Source organism: Mobula hypostoma, chromosome 12 (genome assembly GCF_963921235.1).
Source record: "Mobula hypostoma chromosome 12, sMobHyp1.1, whole genome shotgun sequence".
NCBI lineage: Eukaryota > Metazoa > Chordata > Chondrichthyes > Myliobatiformes > Myliobatidae > Mobula > Mobula hypostoma.
The window spans coordinates 16,639,646-16,664,965 of NC_086108.1; the positions used below are offsets into that span (position 1 = coordinate 16,639,646).

At 44.1% G+C, this 25,320-nt stretch overlaps 1 protein-coding gene across 1 annotated transcript in view; it reads right to left on the minus strand.

Moving 5' to 3' along the window:
- Positions 1-25,320, minus strand: part of LOC134354636 (xenotropic and polytropic retrovirus receptor 1 homolog) — a 411,898-nt gene that overhangs the window by 79,933 nt on the left and 306,645 nt on the right. The window contains exons 10-11 of the mRNA XM_063063679.1: positions 25,064-25,229; positions 1,531-1,725 (exon numbers count right to left, since the gene is read on the minus strand). Coding sequence (XP_062919749.1) covers positions 1,531-1,725; positions 25,064-25,229 — 361 coding nt within the window. The remainder of the gene's footprint in view (positions 1-1,530; positions 1,726-25,063; positions 25,230-25,320) is intronic.

Below are 25,320 nucleotides of genomic sequence, written 5' to 3' on the forward strand. Positions count from 1 at the left end.
GGGGTATAGTCAGAGGGACAGAGGGAGAAAAAGGAGAGTGAGAGAAAGAATGTGTGTATAAAAATAAATAACGGATGGGGTACGAGGAGGAGGTGGGGCATTAGCGGAAGTTAGAGAAGTCAATGTTCATGCCATACCCATGAACATTGACTTCTCTAACTTCCGCTAATGCCCCACTTCCCCCTCATACCCCATCCGTTATTTATTTTTATACACACATTCTGTCTCTCACTCTCTTTTTCTCCCTCTGTCCCTCTGACTATATCCCTTGTCCATTCTCTGGGTCCCCCCCAACTTTTCCTTCTCCCTGGGCCTCCTGTCCCATGAGCCTCTCATATCCCCTTTGTCAATCACCTGTCCAGCTCTTGGCTCCATCCCGCCCCCTCCTGTCTTCTCCTATCACTTTGGATCTCCCCCTCCCCCTCCCACTTTCAAATCTCTTACTAACTCTTCCTTCAGTTAGTCCTGACGAAGGGTCTCGGCCTGAAACGTCGACTGTACCTCTTCCTAGAGATGCTGCCTGGCCTGCTGCGTTCACCAGCAACTTTGAGGTACATTGAACCTTGAAGTGGAGAGACGACAGCAATAGAAGGCCACGAACATATACTCAGTAGCTACTTTATTAGGTACAGGAGGTAAATTGTGGGCATGCTATGTTGGTGCTGGAAGGATGGCAACATTTGTGAGTTGCATCCAGAACACTATGTTGGTTGTTGATGCATATTTCATTGTATGTTTCAATATACACATCACAAATAAAATTAACCTTTAGCTAAAGTTCAACACAAAAAATGTAAATGGATAAGTTTTCAAGAGAGAAAATACAGTTGAGAATGAATTGCAGAGCTCTGAAGGGGATGTGCAGTGGATCAGACAACAAGGAAAGAAACGAAAAACTAGAAAAAGTGTGCCTTTGCAGAGATGGACAGGTTTGCAATTTACTGCAGATACACTGATAGGAAATTCTTATTAGTCAGTGCCTTCTGGCGTTTTATGATACATTTACACAATTCCCCGTTCTGATCTCAGGGGATAAGCCATGACAGAGAAACCTATACAAATCCCATCTGCCTACAGGCACCAAATTAAAGGCTTTTCATCACATCAAAAGAAGGTTTAACAGTTGGAGCTTGCTGTTTGAACTGGAAGAAAAGCAGATTTGAAATGGTGTCTTGTCATAACACAGAGGAACATGATGAAGAATTAATTCAGTAATCACACTCCATCAAATATTTTGATTCTTACAATCAGAAATGCATTTAAAAACATTTTTAAATTAGTTCCTTCAGTTCAGCATTTGAAGTTGCAATGAACAGGTATAACAATATTGTAACACAAAAGATTTTGCAGATGCTAGAAATCTTAAGCAACAAACACTAAATGCTGGAGGAACTCATCAAGTCAGGCAGCATCTATGGAGGGAAGTAAACTGTCGACATTCCAAGCTGAGACTCTTCATCAGCCTCGTGTGGCTGAGTTCCTCCAGCGTTTTGTGTGTGGTGTTCATCAGTATGGTGGAGAGCAACTTACCTTTGTGTGTACTGTACAGAGCAGCAAAAGTCACTACAAAGAATGTGGTAGAATACTTTCCGGCATTGACCAGGTGAGGGAATGCTCGCTTGGTGTCTCGGTAGCGGCGAAGGCACTGGGTGAAGCGTACCCATGCAGGCAGACACTGGATGATAGCTCTTACTCCATAGGAGTATTTGTTGCACGTAGAATCACCTGCAATAAGTAGAAGGGAATGAGAGTGAGTAACAGCAATGGTTTGTCAAGGGACAGTTTGTAAGTCTTCCAGTTTCACTTGTGTTTAGACCAAACAACAAAACAACAGCACTATACAGTCAGTGGGCACTTTATTAAGTACTCCTGTTAATGCAAATATCTAGTCATTTAAAATCTACAATGACAACTTCTATCCTAAGGAGGTTTACAGCTGCAGTATCACAATGCCATACTCAAGATATATCTGAAATTCACTTATAAACAATGACTTTGTTGGTTCTTACATACTGGCAGATACTTTATTGAAATAGAATAGTTATCTCAACTGGAAGAGGATCTCAAAGCATCCTTTGCATCAATGATGGATGGTATCAAAGTTTGAAGGAGTAATGATAAATTTCCAACTGGAAGTGCTTCAGCTATAATAGGAAACAAACGTAAATATGAGAGATTCTCTTCAGCTTCCATGCATCTTCCCTTTCTCAGCACAAAGGGCAGCCTGAAAACTACATAAAAGAAACAAATGACATCATCCTTAACTGAACAGCTGAAGGGGGATAGAACACGAGAACCACCGTTTCATATAGAAAGATACGGTTTCATAGATATTCGCAGCCCTCTAGCACCTTGACCTAGTAGTACATATTCTCCCTCTGAGCTCTGCTTAATGAATATCACAGCATTAAGACTTGAAAGTTCAATTGTATATAAAATTGCAGTCTGTGTGTTTATAAAGAATTTTATTTCCAGACCATACAAAGTGGATGTTACTTCTACCAAAATGGCCTTGTCCAACAAAACATGAATTGAGTTTAAACTAGAATCGCTGGCGGGGTGGGAACAGAACTGAAGAGACGGGGCGGTTCGCTCTCAAATCCAGAAAGCTTGTAGACAGTGTGAAAGGGTCGATAGACAAGTGATAGAGAAGGGATGCGCTCAGCCTGATGGTTTGAGATGCATCTATTTTAATGCAAGAAGTATCATGAACAAAGTGGCTGAACTCAGAGCGTGGATCTGTACTTGAAGCATTGGATGGTTCAGGGGCAGGAATGGATACTTTAGAGTGCCAGGCTTTAGATGTTTCAGAAAGGACAGGGAGTGAGGTAAAAGAGGTGGGGGTGTGGCACTGCTGATCAGAGCTGGTGTCACGGCTGCAGAAAAGGAGAAAGTCATGGGGGGATTGTCTACTGTGGGTGGAAGTTAGGAACAGGAAGGGGTCAATAAGGCTACTGAGTGTTTTTTATAGACCACTCAATAGTAACAGGGACATCGAAGAGCAGAGAGGGAGACAAATTCTGGAAAGATGCAGTAATAACGCGGTTATTGTGGTGGGAGATTTTAAATTCCCTTATATATTAGAAACATAGAAAACCTATAGCACGACACAGGCTCTTTGACCCACAAAGCTGTCTGAATATGTCTTTACCTTAGAAATTACCTCGGGTTACCCATAGTCCTCTATTTTTCTGAGCTCCGTGTACCTAACCAGGAATCTCTTAAAAGACCCTATCATATCTGCCTCTACCACCGTTGCCCATTCCAAGCACTCATCACTCTCTACCTAAAAAACTTACCACTGACATCTCTTCTGTACCTACTTCCAAGCATCTTAAAACTGTGCCCTCTCATGCTAGCCATTTCAGCCCTGGGGAAAAAGCCTCTGACTATCCACACGATCAATGCCTCTCTTGTACACCTCTATCAGGTCACCTCTATCCTCCATTGCTCCAAGGAGAAAAGGCCGAGTTCATTCAACCCATCCTCATAAGGCATGCTGCCCAATCCAGGCAACATCTTTGTAAATCTCATCTGCACCATTTCTATGGTTTCCACATGCTTCCTGTAGTGAGGCGACCAGCACCAAGCACAGTACTCCAAGTGGGAACTGACCAGGATCCTATATAACTGCAACATTACCTCTTGGCTCCAAAACTCGATCCCAAGATTAATGAAGGCCAATGCACCATATGCCTTCTTAACCACAGAGTCAACCTGTGCAGCAGCTTTGAGTGTCAATATTGATGTGCCCTTACACTTCCTCCCTCACCACCATTCAGGGATCCAGACAGTCCTCCCAGGTGAGGCAACACTTCAGCTGTGAGTCGGCTGGTGTGATATACTGCATCGGGTGCTCCCGGTGCAGCCTTCTATTGTTACGTAACCGGCAACAATGAATATCAATCGAGACAGGTTATATAAAAACAACCAAGCATTTATAAACACGGATAAACAATAAAAAAAACGCGAATACCTGAACTGGAAGTTAACCACTATGCGGCTGTTCAACAAATCACCACTCAGTACTGGTTCTTAAAGCGATAAATGCGAAAACAGTTCTTAAAGCGGTAAAGTCAAATAAAGTTCTTAAAATGGTAAATTTGAAAGTCCAATAGATTTATACGTTCAATTGGGAGAGACTTCTCTGGAGAAGGATTCTTCATAGATGTGACTTTCCTGCTAGTTCTGTCCAAAAGATTCACGATGAAGGAAATAAACGGCTTAAAACAACTGACCTTTCTTCTGGCGAGCAAATCCTGCATGAACTACCTTGCTCTTTCGGCAGGAGTTACCTTCGATGCAGGTTGCTACTTCTTCAACGAAGACTCAATAAGGTCGATCCTTTGTTAAACTGCCAAACAATACCAACTTCTCTTAATCCTTCAGGTCCTGTACTTCGATAAAGTCTTCACTCTCCAATACCACTGAAAAGGTACATCAACAAATCTGGCAGAAATTGCCAATCCAGCACTATTGTACCTTACAATAGAACGTAACACTCCGTTTTAAAAATAAAACTGCGTCACAAAACAAATACGCAATGGAACGGAGATACTGACGAATGTTCTAACTGGAAAACTAACTGCGTCACCAGAGGTCTTCACTTTTATACCTGTGGTGAACATGTCATCACGTGACCGCACATCAGTGGGAAAATTACATCAGGTGACCTCCAAAAGACCATTACATCATTCTCACCAGGAAGTCACAAGATCTCCTTGAGGTATGTAACACTATATATTGGCGACACCCGATGCAGACTGGGAGACCGTTTCGCTGAACACCTGTGCTTTGTCCACCAGAGAAAGCAGGATCTCCCAGTGGCCACACATTTTAATTCCACGTCCCATTCCCATTCTGATATGTCCATCCATGGCCTCCTCTACTGTCAAGATGAAGCCACACTCAGGTTGGAGGAACAACACCTTATATTCCATCTGGGTAGCCTCCAACCTGATGGCATGAACATTGACTTCTCTAACTTCCGTTAATGCCCCTCCTCCCCTTCTTACCCCATCCCTTATTTATTTATTATCCCCCCCCCTTTTTTCTCCCTCTGTCGCTCTCACTATATCTTCCTCTGGTGCTCCCCTCCCCATTTCTTTCCCCCTCGGTCTCCCGTCCCATGATCCTCTCCCTTCTCCAGCCTTATATCCTTTTTGCCAATCAACTTTCCAGCTCTTAGCTGCATCCCTCCCCCTCCTTTCTTCTATCATTTTGGATCTCCGTCTCCCCCTCCCACTTTCAAATCTTTTACTATCTCTTCTTTCAGTTAGTCCTGACGAAGGGTCTAGGCCCAAAACGTCAACTGTACTTCTTCCTATAGATGCCGCTTGGCCTGCTGTGTTCCACCAGCATTTTTGTGTGTGTGACTTTACCATAGAATTGGAGAGGGATAAGAACAGACAAGTTAGAAAAGCATTTAATTGGAGTAAGGGGAAATATGAAGCTATCAGGCAGGAACTTGGAAGCAGAAATTGGAAACAGATGTTTTCAGGGAAATGTACAGCAGAAATATGGCAAATGTTCAGGAGATATTTCTGTGGTGTTCTGCATAGGTACGTTCCAATGAGACAGGGAAAGGATGGTAGGTACAGGAACCACGGTGTACAAAGGCTGTTGAAAATCTAGTCAAGAAGAAAAGAAAAGCTTACTAAAGGTTCAAAAAACTTGGTAATGATTGAGATCTTGAAAATTATAAGGCTAGCAGGAAGGAGCTTAAGAATGAAATTAGGAGAGCAAGAAGGGGCCATGAGAAGGCCTTGGCGAGCAGGATTAAGGAAAACCCCAAGGCATTCTATGTCAAGAGCAAGAGGATAAAACGTGAGAGAATAGGACCAATCAAGTCTGACAGTGGAAAAGTGTGTATGGAACCGGATGAGTTAGCGGAGGTACTTAATGAATACTTTGCTTCAGTATTCACAATGGAAAAGGACCTTGGCGATTATAGGGATGACTTACAGTGGACTATAAAGCTTGAGCATATAGACTTTAAGAAAGGAGATGTGCTGGAGCTTTTGGAAAGCATTAAGTTGGATAGGTCACCGGGACCTGACGAGATATACCCCAGGCTACTGTGGGAGGTGAGGAAGGAGATTGCTGATCCTCTGTCAATGGGGATGGGAGAGGTTCCAGAGGATTGGTGGGTTGCAATGTTGTTCCCTTGTTCAAGAAAGGGAGTAGAGATAGCCAGGAAATTATAGACCAGTGAGTCTAACTTCAGTGGTAGGTAAGTTGATGGAGGAGATCTTGAGAAGCAGGATTTATGAACATTTCGAGAGGCACAATATGATTAGGAATAGTCAGCATGGCTTTGTCAAAGGCAGGTCGTGCCTTATGAGCCTGAATGAATTTTTTGGGGATATGACTAAGCACATTGATGAAAGTAGACCAGTAGATGCAGTGTTTATGGATTTCAGCACGGCATTTGATAAGGTACCCTTGCAAAGCTTATTGAGAAAGTAAGGAAGCCTGGGATCCATGGGGACCTTGCTTTGTGGATCCAGGATTGGCTTGCCCACAGAAGGCAAAGAATGATCGTAGATGGGTCATATTCTACATGGAGGTTGGTGACCAGTGGTGTGCCTGATGGATCTGTTCTGGGACCCCCCCTTCTCTTCATGATTTTTATAAGTGACCTGGATGAAGAAGTGGAGGGATAGGTTAGTAAATTTGCTGATGACACAAAGGTTGGGGGTGTTGTGGAAAGTGTGGAGGGCTGTCGTAGTTTACAGTGGGACATCGATAGGATGCAAAACTGGGCTGAGAAGTGGTAGATGGAGCTCAACCCAGATAAGTGTGAAGTGGTTCATTTCAATAGGTCAAATAAGATGGCAGAATATAGTATTAATGGTAAGACTCTTGGCAGTATGGAGGAATAGAGGGATCTTGGGGTCCGAGTCCATAGGACACTCAAACCTGCTGCGCAGGCTGACTGTCTGGTTAAGGCAGCGTACATCAACCATGGGATTGAATCAAGAGCCGAGAGGTAATGATACAGCTGTTTAGGACCCTGGTCAGAACCCACTTGGAGTACTGTGCTTAGTTCTGGTTACCTCACTACAGAAAGGATGTGGAAGCTATAGAAAGGTTGCTGAGGAGATTTACAATGATGTTGCCTGGATTGGGGAGCATGAGTGAACTTGGCCTTTTCTCCTTGGAGCAACGGAGGATGAGAGGTGACCTGATAGAGGTGTACAAGATAATGAGAGGCATTGATCGTGTCAGAGGCTTTTGCTCCCAGGGATGAAATAGCTAACACAAGAAGACACAGTTTTAAGGTACTTGGAAGCAGATACAGAGGAGATGTCAGGGGTAAGTTTTTTATGCAGAGAGTGGTGAGTGCATGGAATGGGTTGCCGGCGACTGTGGTGAAGGTGGATACAATACAGTCTTTTAAGAGGCTCCTGGATAGGTACACGGAGCTTAGAAAAATAGAGGGCTATGGGTAACCCTAGATACTTTCTAAAGTACGTACATGTTTGGCACAGCATTGTGGGACAAAGGGCCTGTATTGTGCTGTAGGTTTTCTATATTTCTATAGGAGGCAGGTGGTCAAGTGGTTAAGCCATTGGACTAGCGACCTGAAGGTTGTGAGTTCGAGCCCCAGCCGAGGGAATGTGTTGTGTCCTTGAGCAAGGCACTTAATCACACATTGCGACAACACTGGTGCCAAGCTGTATGGGCAACTGCTGGTCTTCCATACAACCTTGCCCAGGCCTGCGCCCTGGAGGGAGAAGACTTTCCAGGCACAGATCCATGGTCTCACAAGACTAACGGATGCCTTTATAGGAGGCACAGAGCTTACATTTCAATTACATAGTATAAATGGCATAGCATGGTTAATGTTTATATTTAAAATCAATTTCCAGCATTAATCTTCTAAATTCACTCTGCAATCAAACCACTCTGTAATTTGGTAAAATTTCCCCTGGTTCTAGAATTCATAGTGATTATGTTTTACAGTAAAATAAACAAACCTTGAAATAACTGGGATTATGTCATGTGCATATCAAAGTACATTTTTATGGGACGAACCAAGTTAAATTTACATTATTTCTTGCTATTCACAATTTTTATTGGAAATTAACATATTTATTAGAAGTATTATTGGAATCATTTTATGTGCACTTGCAAAAGCAATTTCGAGTTCCAGAACAATATTACGTGTAGGAACGTCAATAAAAAAGCTGTAGATGCTGGAAATTTGAATGAAGAAAATAAAATGCCGAAAAAATTTGATGATTAGGCAGCATCTGTGGAATGTGAAATGAAGGCCAAAAGCAGACTTCTCTTCTCATTATTTCATCAGGACTGTTCCCATCATGACACCTTGATTCATTCATCCCTTTTCCATCAACGTTCACCTCATGGCAATTTTCATCCCAACTGCAGGAAATGCAACACCCACTCTGATACTTATAACCATATAACAATTACAGCACGGAAACAGGCCATCTTGGCTCTTCTAGTCCGTACCGAATTCTTACTCTCACCTAGTCCCACCGACCTGCACTCAGCCCATAACCCTCCATTCCTTTCCTGCCCATATAGCTGTCCAATTTAACTTTAAAACAACATCGAATCACTTCTGCTGGAAGCTTGTTCTACACAGCTACCACTCTCTGAGTAAAGAAGTTCCCCCTCATTTTACCCCTAAACTCTTGCCCTTTAACTCTCAACTCATGTCCTCTTGTTTGAATCTCCCCCATTCTCGATGGAAAAAGCCTATCCATGTCAACCCTATCAATCCCCCTCATAGTTTTAAACACCTCTATCAAGTCCCCCCATCAACCTTCTACATTCCAAAGAATAAAGATCCAACTTGTTCAACAGGTAACATTCCAGTAAATCTTCTCTGTACTCTCTCTATTTTGTTGACATCTTTCCTATAACTTGGTGAGCAAAACTGTACACAATACTCCAAATTCGGCCTCACCAATGCCTTGTACAATTTCAACATTACATCCCAATTTCTATAGTCAATGCTCTGATTTATAAAGGCCAGCATACCAAAAGCTTTCTTCACATGAGATTCCACCTTCAGGGAACTATGCACCATTATTCCGAGATCCCTCTGTTCTACTGCATTCTTCAATGCCCTACCATTTACCATGTATGTCCCATTTTGATTAGTCCTAACAAAATGTAGCACCTCTCATTTATCAGCATTAAACTCCATCTGCCATCTTTCAGCCCATTCTTCTAACCAGCCTAAATCTCACTGTAAGCTCTGAAAACCTACTTCATTATCCACAACTCCACCTATCTTAGTATCATCTGCATACTTATCCAATTTACCACCTCATCATCCAGATCATTAATATAGATGACAAACAACATTGGACCCAGTACAGATCCCTGAGGTGCACCACTAAACATCGACCTCCAATCTGACAAACAGTTATCCACCACCACTCTCTGGTGTCTCCCGTCCAGCCACTGCTGAATCCATTTTACTACTTCAATATTAATACCTAACAATTGAACCTTCCAAACCAACCTTCCCTGTTGGACCTTGTCAAAGGCCTTACTGAAGTCCATATAGACAACATCCACCGCTTTACCCTCATCAACTTTCCTAGTAACCTCATCAAAAAATTCAATAAGATTTGTCAAATGTGACTTTCCATGCACAAATCCATGTTGACTGTTCCTAATCAGACCCTGTCTATCCAGATAATTATATATACCATCTCTAAGAATACTTTCCATCAATTTACCCACCACTGACGTCAAACTCACAGGCCGATAATTGCTAGGTTTACTCTCAGAACCTTTTTTAAACAATGGAACAACATGAGCAATACGCCAATCCTCTGGCACCATCCCCGTTTCTAATGACATTTGAAATATTTCTGTCGGAGCCCTGCTACTTCCACACTAACTTCCCTCAAGATCCTAGGGAATATCCTGTCAGGACTCGGAGACTTGTCCACTTTTATATTCCTTAAAAGCGCCAGTACTACCTCTTCTTTAATCATCATAGTTTCCATAACTTCCTTACCTGTTTCCCTCATCTTACACAATTCAATATCCTTCTCCTTAGTGAACACCAAAGAAAAGAAATTGTTCAGAATCTCCCCCATCTCTTTTGGCTCCACACATAGCTGTCTGCTCTGATTCTCTAAGGGACCAATTTTGTCCCTCACTATCCTTTTGGTATTAATATAACGGTGAAACCCTTGGGATTTATTTTCACCTTACTTGCCAAAGCAACCTTGTATCTTCTTTCAGCTTTTCTAATTTCTTTCTTAAGATTCTTTTTACATTCTTTATATTTCTCAAGCATCTCATTTATTCCATGCTGCCTATCCTTTATTGTAGATACCTCTCTTTTTCCGAAACAAGTTTCCAATATCCCTTGAAAACCATGGCTCTCTCAAACTTTTAACCTTTCCTTTCAACCAAACAGGAACATAAAGATTCTGTACTCTCAAAATTTCACCTTTGAATGACCTCCATTTCTCTATTACATCCTTCCCATAAAACAAATTGTCCCAATCCACTCCTTCTAAATCCTTTTGCATCTCCTCAAAGTTAGCCTTTCTCCAATCAAAAATCTCAACCCTGGGTCCAGACCTATCCTTCTCCATAATTATATTGAAACTAATAGCATTTTGATCACTGGACCTGAAGGGCTCCCCAACACAAACCTCCATCACCTGATCTATCTCATTCCCTAACACTTCTCTAGTTGGTACCTCTATGTATTGCTGCAAAAAACTATCCTGCACACATTTTACAAACTCCAAACCATCCAGCTTCCCACTCTATGTGTGGAAAATTAAAATCTCCCACAATCACAACCTTGTGTTTACTACAAATATCTGCTATCTCCTTACAAATTTGCTCCTCCAATTCTCGCTCCCCATTTGGTGGTCTATAATACACCCCCATAAGAGTTACTACACCTTTCCCATTCCTCAGTTCCACCCAAATAGTCTCCCTAGATGAGCCCTCTAATCTATCCTGCCAGAGCACTGCTGTAATATTTTCTCTATTACAAGCAATGCAACACCTCCCCGTCTTGTCCCTCTGATTCTGTCACACCTGAAGCAATTAAATTCAGGAGTATTTAGTTGCCAATCACACCCCATGTTTCACTAATAGCTACCACATCATACTTCCAGGTATCAATCCATGCTTTAAGCTCATCCACTTTTCTTACAAATGCTCCTAGCATTAAAATAAATGCATTTAAGAATTTTTCCACCTCTTACTCTCTGTTCATCACTAACAGTGCAAACAACCTTACTATTTTCTTTTTCTTCCTTCTTCCGTACATCTGTTCCTACACTCTGGTTCCTCTCCCCCCTTATATCTGGTTTAAATCCACCGGAGCTTCTTTAGCAAACCTACCTGCAAGAATATTTGTCCCCTTCCAGTTCAGATGTAGACCGTCCCGCCGGAACAGGTCCCACCTTCCCTGGAAAACTGCCTAATTACCTATAAATCTGAAGCCCTCCCTCTTGCACCACGTCTTCAGCCACGTGTTGATCTGTGCTATCTTACTATTTCTAAACCCACCTTCACGTGGCACTGGTAGCAATCTTGAGATTGCTATCCTGGAGTCCTGTCCTTTAACCTGGCGCCTAACTCTCTAAACTCACTTTTCAGGACCTCCTCACTCTTCCTACCCATGTCATTGGTCCCTACATGGACCACGACATCTGGCTGCTCACCCTTCCTCTTTAGAATACTGAGAATCCGATCCCAGATATCGCGGACCTTGGCACCAGGGAGGCAACAGACCATCCAGGATTCTCGATCTCTTCCACAGAACCTCTTATCTGTCCCCCTAACTATCGAATCCCCTATCACTACTGCTCTCCTCTTTTCCTTCCTTCCTTTCTGAGTTGAAGATCCCATCTCAGTGCCAGAGACACAACCACTGCAACTTGTCCCTGGTAGGTCACTCCCATCAACAGTATTCAAAACGGTGTACTTATTATTGGTGGGATCGGCCACAGGGGTGCTCTGTTCATTCTGTCTATTCCCCTTCCCTCTCCTGACAGTCACCTAGCTACCTATCTCCTGACTCTTAGGGGTGACTATCTCCCTGTAACTCCTCTCTATTTCTGCCTCTGCCTCCCAAATTATCCGAAGTTCATCCAGCTCCAGCTCCAGTTCCCTAACTCAGTTTGTCAGGAGCTGCAGGCGGATGCACCTTTTGCAGGTGTCGTAATCAGGGACGATTGTGCTCGCCCTGACTTCCCACATCCTGCAAACGGAGCACTCAACTGCCCCAATTGCTGCCTCCATTACCTACTCTTAAGGTAATTAGATTTATTAAAGGAACTTACCCAGCCTTACCTCACTTGGAGTGAAGCTCTTCCTCAGCCTCTGCTCGCTGAAGCCTCAGGAGCCAAAGCCTTCCTACTCTGTCTCCCTCTACAACATCGCCTGGTCTGTTAATCTGCCTTCTTTTAAATACTCCCGCTACCTCACAGTCCAATTTACACGCGCTTGCGCAGTCATACCCCGTTCAACTGCTGAAGAAAATGAGCGACTTCCACAAACTGCTCTCTTTTAAATACTCTCGCTGCCTCACGGTCCAACTTACACGTGCTTGTGCAGTCGTGACCCATTCAACTGCTGAAGAAAATGACCGACTTCCACAAATTGCTTTCTTTTAAATACTCCCGCTGCCTCACAGTCTGACTTACACTTTTTCCCTTCCTAATAAAAGGACCTTCCAGGTGAATCAGAGATTTATTTAAGATTTACTGATGCATTTGTTGTTTACAATAGTTCGCAATGTGGTATCTTCATTCAGTTATGGACTGGCAAACAGTTTTGTGATGCTTTTGCTTTCATACTGTAGAGGTGGTCTTTAGCTTCTGGCTGCCTGAAGTTTAAATCTTCATTCTTTTCCCATTTTGACTTCTCTGTCTGTGGTCTCCTGCACTGTTATAAGAAAGCCCAATCGTGTTTGAAGATCAGCACCTCATCATCCATCCAAGCACGTTACACCTCTACTAACACTATAACATTCAACAATTTCAGGTGATTTGTTAATTCTGTATTTGATTTGGCCAGTCGATTTAACATAGAACATACAATAGTACAGCACAGTACAGGCCCTTCGGCCCACAATGTTGTGCCGACCCTCAAGCCCTGCCTCCCATATAAGCCCCCATCTTAAATTTCTCCATATACCTGTCTAGTAGCCTCTTAAACTTCACTAGTGTATCTGCCTCCACCACTGACTCAGGCAGTGCATTCCACGCACCAACCACTCTCTGAGTAAAAAAACTTCCTCTAATATCCCCCTTGAACTTCTCACCCCTTACCTTAAAGCCATGTCCTCTTGTATTGAGCAGTGGTGCCCTGGGGAAGAGGCGCTGGCTATCCACTCTATCTATTCCTCTTATTATCCTGTACACCTCTATCATGTCTCCTCTCATCCTCCTTCTCTCCAAAGAGTAAAGCCCTAGCTCCCTTAATCTCTGATCATAATGCATACTCTCTAAACCAGGCAGCATCCTGGTAAATCTCCTCTGTACCCTTTCCAAATTTATTCAAAGGTCTGGAAAAATAGCAGCAACACAGGCTCTGAAAAATCCTCCAAACTCACTGTAAGAATTAGTGAAACAATTATCAGTGTCTCACACAAAATGCTAGAGGAACTCACCAGGTCAGGCAGCATCTAAGGAAAATACTGTTTAATCTTTTCCATAGATGCTGCCTGACCTGCTGAGTTCCTCCATCATTTTGTGTGTGTTCATTTGTATTTCCAACATCTGCAGACTTTCTCTTGTTTTTAATATCAACTCACCAGCACCAAATTCCTGGTTATTCTCATTAAAATATATTGGGCTGGCTTCCTCATTTGCATAACTGACATCAGACTTCTTAAACATGCACTCTTTTCCGAGTTCCGCTCTAGGAGGAGATTATCAGGCAGAAAAGTGGACAGAAAAAAAGATTCAAGGATGTGCTCAAATGCTTCCTGAAGAAATATGACATCTCCAATGACTTCTGGGAATTTCTGGGCCATAATTGTTCAAAGCGCAGGAGAAGAATTTGGAATAAGGCTCTGTATCAGAAGCAGCCATGAGCCCTGTATATTATAATACTCTCACATCTGCCCCATCAGCTATTTGCTGCCATCTACAGAAGTTGCCAAATTGGCCTCATTAGAACCCAGAAAAATGAATGGACGCAAGTCATTCTCCATCCTGAGGGCACACATAAGGGTTTTTTTCAGCTTTCTTACATTATCCTGTTTCCAACAGAGGGCTGACTTACAATTGCAGAAGTTATACACATAGTTCTGAGTCACATTATGATAAGCACACTGAAATTTAACAATTTCACATTAATTCAATGGTCACAGAAGATATGGATAGCAACTTTCTTTAAAGCAGATTGGAACATGTTTTGAATCAGATAGGACGTATTTTGAAGCAGGGGCTCATATGACACTTGAAAGAATTCAGAAAAATAACAAGAACATACTAATTCATTCCTCATCCTCCTGAAGATCAAAATATTGGGACCAAGTTAATGACCACTAAGCCATTTGACGCTCAAATAGTCATACTTACTGTGTGAATTAAATTGGATATTATCAGTGTATGTTATCTGTGTATGTTATGAAGTTTATCTTTATATTCACATATTTCTAAGCATGGACCACAAGGTAGTAACCAACAGTTGAAACGCTGACACCTTTCTGACACACCAGCTAATTGTACATCCCATACTCGTAAAGCGTTCTCTCAAACCTTATCAGTTGAATTCAACTACCTTGATATATATCACATCTGGAAATGTTATGGTTTTAGCAGTCATAGAGTTGTACAGCAAAGAAACAGGCCTTTTGACAGTGTCTATGCCAACCATAATGCCTATCTGCACTAATCTACTTGCCTTCATGAACTCCACACCTCTATGCTCTGCTCATTTAAGTTGCTGTCCAGATGTTGCTTATTATATAATCACCATTCCTGCCACCACCAGTACATTTGGTAGTTCATTCCTGATACACTACTCCTTAAATGAATAATTTATCCCTCAGTTCCCATTTAAACCTCATCCCTCTTACCTTAGACATATACCCTCTGGTTTTAGACATACCTACCATGGGAAACAGATCCTAGCTATCTACCCTATTTATGACTTTGTAGGGACTCCTTAATTTCATTAGGCAGAATTCACGCAGACTGTTAAAGGTCAAGTTCACCATGTACGTGTTATGCTGTGAAGGGGCAGGGAAAAGTTCATACAATGTCGCCATTTGATTGTGGTTTGAATAAAGTGTACGTTAGAAGTAATTACACTTGTGTCAATTTATGTTGACACTCCTACATTGGTGACCCTGATGCTCCTCCGAACGATTCTAGAGTGATTTCCCTCAATTTACAATCATGGCTGCAAATGTCATTGCCCTCAAGTTCCCTGAATTCTGGCAGGAACATGCTGCAGTTTGGTTTACTCAGGAGGAGGTCCAGTTCACAGTATGTGGAATTTTGCAAGACGACACAAAATATTACTATGCCAAGCCCGAGTGTACTTGTCGGCTCCTGTCACTGCCTGGCTTAGGCGACTCCAAGCTGTCGGAGTTGATGGACCACATGTTGACCCTCTCTGGCGGACATCAGCCATATTTCATTTTCAGAGAGCTTTCCCTACAACCAGGCAAAGTGTGGTTGGCTCTGATGGCTCTCCCCTCAAAGACCTCCAGGCTCTAGCAAGAGAGGCTGACAAGATGTTTTCTGTCACCAAACCTATACGATCATATGGCTGGATGACACTTCTGCCTCGCTGCCAGTTAAACATAAGACAATCGCCGTGGCTCAATGACAGTCTCCTACCCTGCATTCCTACCACATGAGGTTTGGGCCGAGAGCTAAGAAGTGCCACCCATCCTGTGGGTTCAAGGAGTTGGGAAACGGAATGGCCAGTGTCTGTGAGCTGCTGTGGGTGTCTGCGAGCTGCTGTGGGTGTCTGCAGGTCAGGCAGTTTGTTGTTTATTACAGACTCTTCTTCGGGACGCAATTTCCTCCGTGACACAGGCGCTCAGGTGAGCATCTTGCCCCTGTCTAAATTGGACATACGAACTGGGGAATATGGACCGTCTCTCAAGGTTGCAAACGGCAGCGCCATCCGGACTTTTGCTAAGTGTGAGATGGTGTTGTGCTTTGACGGGCAGAAGTTCTGCATGAATTTTGTGCTGGCAATAGTGTTTACACTCTTGCTGGGGGCCGACTTCCTCTGTGCCAACAGTCTTCTCGTTGATGTCCAGAACCAGCACCTCAACGCAGAGAATTTCTACTCCCCCTTCAACACACTCAGCGCCACTGACACTTCAAAGTTGTCCAGCGCCCCTTACGCCTCCGACAACTTCCTCCGCCTCCTTGTTGAGTTCCTGGACCTGACTGAGTCCACCTTCTCCTCCCCCACCACTAAACACGGGGTGGAGCACCACATCCACACCACCAGCCTGCCTGTTCACGTTCCCACGAGGTGCTTCTCCACATTTGGAGAAGCTAGCTGGTGCCAAGGCTGAGTTTGATGCCATGGAGCATCTGGGCATCATCAGGTGGTCCAGCAGTCCATGGGCTTCCCCTCCGCATCATGTGAAAACCGGGGAGTGGGGGTGGGGGGTGGCATCAATGATCAATGCAGTGATTAGCATCACCTCAACGATGCCACGGCACCTGACCGATATCCGATCCTGCACTTCCATGATTTCTCGGCCCGCCTAGCAGGAAAAGGTATTTTCTCAAAGGTGGACCTCGTTCACAGTTATCATCAGGTCCCTATCTGCCTGAGTGACATTCCTAAAACTGCTGTTATTACATTGTTTGATTAGTTTGAGTTCCCTTGAATGCTATTCGGGTTGAAGAATGGGGCCAAGACATTTCAGCGCCTCACAGACAGTGTTCTCCGGGATTTGCTATTCATGTTTGTTTACCTAGTGACATTTTGGTAGCCAGCTCTCTAGGGACCAACATCTCTTACACTAGAGAAACCTTTTCCAAAGCCATAGTCAGCATAGTCTTATTGTCAATCTGGCAAAGTGTCAGTTTGGACTGTCTGTGGTCGAATTCCTTAGACATCGCGTCAAAGCACCATGGGCAGTTCCCCAGTCAGCAAAAGTTGAAGCCGTTAAGCGCTTCCCTCGGCCAGTCACTATTAAGACCCTGTTGGAGTTTTTGGGCATGGAGATCTTTTATCACCACTTTATCCCCAAAGTGGTTCTTAAGGGCAAAGCGAAAGCATGTCATGGACTGGACAGAGGAAAGATCCAAGGCATTCTCGAACACTAAGCAGGCATTATCTAAAGCAACACTGCTGGTGCACCCCTCCCAGACACACTGATCACTCTCAGCACGGGCGTGTTGGATTGCGCGGTCAGTGAGATTCATGAGCAGTTGGTCGACGGTGTTGGGCAGCTTACTGTATTTTTCAGCCATCCGTGTTGCTCCTGTGAGTGCAAGTACAACACGTTCGACTGAAAGCTTCTCAGCCTGCACTTGGCAGTGCAATATTTTTATTTTCTCCCAGAAGGCCGTCTATTTACGGCTTTCGTGGACCATAAGATTGCAACAATCTTCAGTCAGAAGTGCCGAGTAGATGATCCGGCTCGGCCTCCTCCAGAAGTCCCCAGTACCCCAGATATCAGTATGTAGCCAATTCAATTCACTCCACGTGATATCAAGAAATAGCTGAAAGCACTGTGATACTGCAAAGGCTATGGACCCAGACAAAATCCCGACAATAGTCTTGAAAAACCACACATCAAAGTTGCTGGTGAACGCAGCAGGCCAAGCAGCATCTGTAGGAAGAGGTGCAGTCGACGTTTCAGGCCGAGACCCTTCGTCAGGACTAACTGAAGGAAGAGTGAGTAAGGGATTTGAAAGTTGGAGGGGGAGGGGGAGATCCAAAATGATAGGAGAAGACCGGAGGGGGAGGGATAGAGCCAAAAGCTGGACAGGTGATAGGCAAAAGGGGATACAAGAGGATCATGGGACAGGAGGTCCAGGAAGAAAGACAGGGGGGGGGGGACCCAGAGGATGGGCAAGAGGTATATTCAGAGGGACAGAGGGAGAAAAAGGAGAGTGAGAGAAAGAATGTGTGCATAAAAATAAGTAACAGATGGGGTACGAGGGGGAGGTGGGGCCTTAGCAGAAGTTAGAGAAGTCGATGTTCATGCCATCAGGTTGGAGGCTACCCAGACGGAATATAAGGTGTTGTTCCTCCAACCTGAGTGTGGCTTCATCTTGACAGTAGAGGAGGCCGTGGATAGACATGTCAGAATGGGAATGAGATGTGGAATTAAAATGTGTGGCCACTGGGAGATCCTGCTTTCTCTGGCGGACAGAGCGTAGATGTTCAGCAAAGCGGTCTCCCAGTCTGCATCGGGTCTCACCAATATATAAAAGGCCACATCGGGAGTACCGGACGCAGTATATCACCCCAGTCAACTCACAGGTGAAGTGTTGCCTCACCTGGAAGGACTGTTTGGGGCCCTGAATGGTGGTAAGGGAGGAAGTGTAAGGGCATGTCTTGAAGACTTGTGCTCCAGAACTTGCCACACCACTAGCCAAGTTGCTCCAGCACAGCTACCTGACAATGTGGAAAATTGCCCTGTACACAAGAAACAGGACAAGTCCAACCCACCAATTACCACTCCATCAGCAAATTAATGGAAGGGGTCATCAACAGTGCTATCATGCAGCACCATAACCTGCTTACGGATGCCCAGTTTGGGTTCCATCAAGGCCACATCACCTCCTTGGTCCAAACAAGTACCAAAGAGCTAAATACCAGAGGTGAGGAGAGGGTGATAGCTCTCAACATCAAGGCAGCATTTGACCAAGTACAGCATCAAGGTGTCCTAGCTGAAATGGAGTCAATGAGAATTGGAGGGAAGAAGTGGGGATGTTCGCAGATGACTGCACAATTTGTGTCTCCTCAGATAGTGAAGCAGTTCATAGCCAAATGCAGCACGACCTGGACAATATCTAGGCTTGGGCTGGCAAGTAACATTCGAGCCTTGCAAGTGCCAGACAATGACCATCTCAAACCATCGTCCCTTGACATTCAGTAGCATCACCATCACTGAATCCCTTACTATCAACATCTTGGGGCTTACTCTTAATAGGAAACTGAACTGTTCTAGCCATATAAACACCATGGCTACCAGAGCAGGTCAAAGGCTAGTCACTTCTTGACTCCCCAAAGCCTGTCCACCATCTACAAGGCTCAGGTCAGGAGTGTAATAGAATACTCACCACTCGCCTGGATGAGTGCAGGTCCATCAACACTCAGAAAGCTTGACACCATCCAGTACAAGGCAGCCCACTTGACTGGTATCTCTTCCACAAGCATCCAATCCCTCCACCATCGATGAACAGTTGCAGCAATGTGTACTATCTATAAGATGCACAGCAACAACACACCAAAAGTTCCGAAGGCAGCACCTTCCAGACCCACGACCGCTACCATCTAGAAGGACTAGAACAGCAGATACCTGGGAACACCACCACTTGGAAATCCCCCTCCAAGTCACTCATCATCCCAACTTGGAAACATATCACCATTCCTTCATTGTCGCTGGGTCAAAATCATGAAATTTCCTCCCTAACAGCACTGTGGGTGTAACTACACCTCAGGGACTGCAGCGGTTCAAGAAGGCAGCTCATTACCACCTTCTCAAGGAAACAAGGGATGGGCAATAAATGCTGGCTTAGCTGGCGATGCTCACATCACGTAAATCAGCTGTCCCCAACCACTGGGCCGCAAAGCATGTGCTACCGGTCCACGAGGAAACGATATGAGTCAGCTGCATCTTTCCTCATTCCCTGACTCGCACTGTTGAACTTGATCATAGGGTTACCAACTGTCCCGTATTTGCCGGGACATCCTGTGTATTGGGCTAGATTGGTTTGTCCCATACGGGACTGCCCTTGTCTCATATTTCCCCCGCTAAGGTAGAGCGTTCCTATGAAACCTTTCGTGCCGAAATAGCGTGAAGCGAAAATGCAGTTACCATTAATTTATATGGGAAAAATTTTGGAGCGCTCCCAGACCCAAAAAAATAACCTAACAAATCATACTAAAAACACATAAAACCAAAAATAAATAACACTAATATATAGTAAAAGCAGGAATGATATGATAAATACACAGCCTATATCAGGGGTCCCCATCTTTTTTTGCACTGCAGACTGGTTTAATATTGACAATATTCTTGTGGACCGACTGACCGGCGTGGCGGGGGGTGTCCAAGTAGGGTTAAACGCACCTCAACATGTCTTTTACAGTTAGGGTTGCCAACTTTCTCACTCCCAAATAGGGGACAAAAGTAGCAGTCAAATCCCGGGACACTTTACTGCAGGAAAGACTACCATGACCTGAAGCCTTGCGTGGGCACCTGTGTGCGCATGCGTGATGTGCGCATGTGATGTGCACATGCACGTATGTGCTGATTTCCCCCCACAAATCGGTTTTGCCTTCATCTTCCCGACTATATTGTACATATATTATTTCTACTTTATATAGGCTGTGTACTTATCATATCATTCCTGCTTTTACTATATGTTAGTGTTAATTATTTTCGGTTTCATGTGTTATTTGGTATGATTTGGTAGGTTATGTTTTGAGTCTGGGAACGCTCAAAAATTTTCCCATATAAATTAATGGTAACTGCTTCTTCGCTTCACGCCATTTCAGCGCGAAAGGTTTCATAGGAACGCTCCACCTTAGCGGGGGAAATACGGGACAAACCAATTTAGCCCAATATATGGGATGTCCCGGCTAATACGGGACAGATGGCAACCCTATGTTCAAGTTCAACAGTGTGTGACAGGGAATGAGGAAAGGTGCAGCTGACTCGTATCATTCCTTGCGGCTCGGTAGCACATGCTTTGCAGCCCGTGGTTGCGGACCGCTGGCCTATATAAAGTAGAAATAATGTATGTACAGTATAGTCCGGAAGATGAAGGCAAAACCAAATTGTGGGGAAAAAAAATCGGCATGTAGGCGCATGCGCATGTGCACACAGGTGCTCGCGCAAGGCTTCAGGTCACGGTAGTCTTTCCTGTGGTAAAGTGTCCCGGGATTTGACTGCTACTTTTGTCCCTTATTTGGAAGTGAGGAAGTTGGCAACCCTAACTGTAAAAGACATGTTGAGGTGAATTTAACCCTACCTGAACACCCCCCCACCCCCCGGTCGGCCGGTCCGCAAGAATATTGTCAATATTAAACTGGTCCGCGGTGCAAAAAAGGTTTGGGACCTCTGGCGTAAATGAATACATTATAAAAAGCCCCTAAAATTCGCCATGGCTAAGATCTCTGAACCTTGGTTTGCTTGACAGCAGTGCCATCTTTCTTTGATTTCAAAGTTCACTACGGACGTTCACCATATCACAGAGAAGCATAACATCATGCTGACTGCCTTTCCCAGTCCTTCATCGGTGCTGTCAATTTGGGCATGGACTACACTCAGATGGTGGCAGGCCAGGTTCTGGACCTGAGCGTGTAGATGCTGTGTTCCACAAACACTAGGGTTGAAATTGGTGGATGTTGCTTTCGGTGACAGCGGTGTTTCACTATTGGCAGTGATGCGTTTTTGATGCAGTCCACGGGCTTTCTCACCCAGGCCAGAAGGCATTGCAGAAACTGATGTCAAAAAAGTTTCTATGGCATGGGCTTAAGAAGGACGTCAGGGACTGGGCTAGTGCTTGTTTGGCGTGTCAAGCATGAAGGTCCAAGGCTCCTTTAACTCTTTTTGAGGTGCCTGATTGGCGTTTCGACCATGTGAATGTGGATTAGCTTGGCCTGTTGCCCCCATCCCGCTGGTTTATTCGCCACCTCAGCATTGTTAATAGGACCACATGTTGGCCAAAGGCAGTGCTGCTGTCGTCCATTTCAGCCGCAGAGGTGGCACGAGCGTACGTTGGCTCGTGGATCACTCGGTTTGGCCGCCTGTCAGATATTTCTTCAGACCGAAGGATGCAGTTTGCATCCGAGCTTTGGTGTGTGGTTGCCCATGATCTGGGGTCAAACTGCAACGGACCACGGCTATCACCCTCAGGCCAACGATCTGTGCGAGTTGTTCCACTGTTCAATGAATGCTGCTCTCCGAGTATGCCTCAGTGACGGTTGCTGGGTGGACAGACTGCTGTGGGTCATGTTGGGCCTGAGGACGGCCCCTGAGGCCTCTTCAGTTCCCTTCTGCAAAGCTTGTTTTTGGGCAACCCCTGCAGATGCTGGAAAAATTTTTCCCAACATCCACGGTCTTATTATCCGCTTTGCAGCAGCAGTCAGCATTTATAGGCAGCGCCAAAACTTTCACTCCAGTGCCCATGACGCAGCATGGCCTGCTATGGTCGCAACTGTTGCGGGGTCTGTAGGAGGCAAAATATGTGTTTGTGCGTCATGATGGACATTGGGGTCCCCTGCGGCTGCCTTATGATGACCCGTTCCACATGTTGGAAGCAGGGGATAAGTTTTTTACACTGGACTTTGGAGTATTTCTGTGGATCGTCTCAAGTCTACCCATTTGGACCTGGACTCTCCAGTGGAAGTGGCACAGCCCCCACAGAGGACCCAGTCTCCCACCTCCAGACCTTCCGACATTGACTGTCTTTCCTCCCCCGTCACCTGCCCCTGAAGGCAGGAGTAGGTTCAGCCTGATTGTTTGGCTTTTCTGCTAGGGTGAATTCTGAGGGTGGGAGGTGCGCGTGTGTAGGGACTCCTTAATTTTATTCGGCAGAATTCACCCAGACTATTAAGGGTTAAGTTGACCATGTATGTTATGTGTTACGTTATACATTGTTACGTTTTGGGGGGGGGGGGGATTTTTGTCGACACTCCTACAACTCTCATAATTTTATATACCCTGTATCATGTCACCTCTCAGCCCCCTTTACTCACCTTGGTTATCCAATCTTTCCTGTAACTCAAGCCCTCCAATCCAGGAAACATCTTTGTCAATATTTTCTGCAGCTTCCTAATTTATTTGCATCATCTGTGGTGACCAGAACTGTATGTAATATTTCACGTATAGCCTAACCACTGTTTTGTACAACTGTAACATGTTATTCTAACTCTTACATTCATTATCTAGGTCAATGAAGGCAAGCATGCCATACACCTTCTTCACCATCCTGTCTACCTGTGTCGACATTTTCATGAAACTATATACTTGCGCCCCTGGGCCTCTCTGTTCAGTTAAAAAAAAAACCTCCACGCTATTACCATTCACTGCATATGTCCTGCCTGGTTTAACTTACCATAACATATCTTTTCTCAATTGTCCGTGTTAAATTTTATATACCTTTCCTTTACCCACTTTCCCAGATGATCCAGATCTTGCTGTAATCTTAGGCAACCCTCTTCACTGTCCACTACACCATCAGCTTTGGTGTCATCTGCAAACTTGCTAATCATGCCAGCTACATTCTGATTCAAATCATTAATATATGTTAAACAACAGACAACATAGCACCAGTTCTGCAGCACACTACTGATCACAGGCCTCCAGTCTGAGTCCTATGTGTCCTAACCTTTTGGACCAACCTACCATATAGGACCTTATCAAAAGCCTTGATAAAGTACATGCAGCCAATGTTTACCACCCTGCTCTTATCAATCCTTGTGGTCATCTCTTTAAAAAAAACTAAATCAAATTTATGAAGCATGATTTCCCATGTACAAAGCCAAGCCATGCTGACTATTGTTAATCAATCTTCACCTATCCAAATGCAAATGAATCCTAACAGTCAGAATCCCTTCCAATTACTTTCTCACCAATGATGTAAGTCTAACTGATCTGTAGTTCCCTGGTTTATCCCTGCTGCCCTTTAAGCAAACGCACTAAATTAGCCAATGTCCAATATTCAGGTACTTTATCTGCAATTAACAATTTCTGCAGGGTCCTAGTAATCTGCTCCTTTGCTTCCCATAATATCCAAGGATAGACCTGGTCAGGCTCTAGGATGTATCTACTATTTTGTGTTTCAGAACCTTTAACATCTCTTTCTTTATAATGTTGATGTACATATCTATATCTGAATATTACCATTCTCTTCCCTGAATTCACTAGCTTCCATGTTCTTCTCCAATTTCAAGTATACATTTCAGACGTTGCCTATTTTCCAATGGCTTCTCATCTTAGATCCCACGTTGATCCTTAAGAGAACCTATACTCTCTTAAGCAAACTTTTTAATGTACAATGTACCTCTGGAATCATTAAGGGTTCTCAGTTATTTTATATGATAGAGATATCACATATTCCCTTTTTGCTCTCCTAATTCTCCTCTTAAGTGTGCTCCTATATCCCTTATATCTTTTCAGTATCCCTCATCACCAAGGTTCCCTAATCCTGCCAACCTTGCTCTTCGCTCTGACAGGAAAGTTCTGACCCCAATTTCTTCTTACATCATTCTTAAAAGCCTCCCATTTGCTAATATGCCATTTACCTGCAAACAACTTCTCTAAATTCACTTCAGAGTATTCTAATACGAAGTCACTGAAATAAGCTTCCCTCAATTTAGAACTTTCACTTAAGGATCGATTCTTTTTCATTAACTATTTTGAAACTTACTGAATTAAGGCTTTTACAGCTCCCTCCCTATTGTGCCCCTGTCTATTGGACTTAATTGCTTTAACGTCCATATTTGCTTCATCTTTCTCATTTGATTTGCTACTACTTTGGGTCACCCTGCCAGACTAGTTTGAGCATTAATCAAATCGGGAACTTGCCAACAAAGAACACAATTCTGCTTTTCATGTGTGCACGGCCATCCAGTTAGACTGCAACTGAGCAGTAGCTCAATTACATTATTTTTTGGCATTGCTGACAAAGCCATTATTTGTTCTCTTTCTCAAGGTGGTGTGGCAAGCCCCTTCTTAAACCACTGCAATCCTCTAGTGAGGGCACTCTTTTAGTGATAATGGACAAAGTTGTGACAATGAGAGGAAACTTGTCACAGGTGGTGTTTTACACACATGCTGCCTGAGTCCTTCTTAGGCTTTAAACTGCAGACAATATGAACCAGAAACAGAAACCCACTGTGGCTACTGTGTATACTAAATTACCTGTAGATCTGATAAGGGCTTCATCTGTGCTCCAGTTCAGTTCAAAGCTATAAAAGCAGATCATGTACTCCAGATCCATCAGGATTGTTGCCAGGCTGTTCAACTGGTCAGCCAGCCAGAAATCTGCAAACTCTACTTTGTGGAATGGTGCTGTGAAGACTCTGAACTGTGGGGGAAACAGAAAAAAAGAGACTCATCAGGAAATAAGTTTAAAGCTAAAGCCTTTCACCTGTACCCACCACCCACTGCAGTCTATC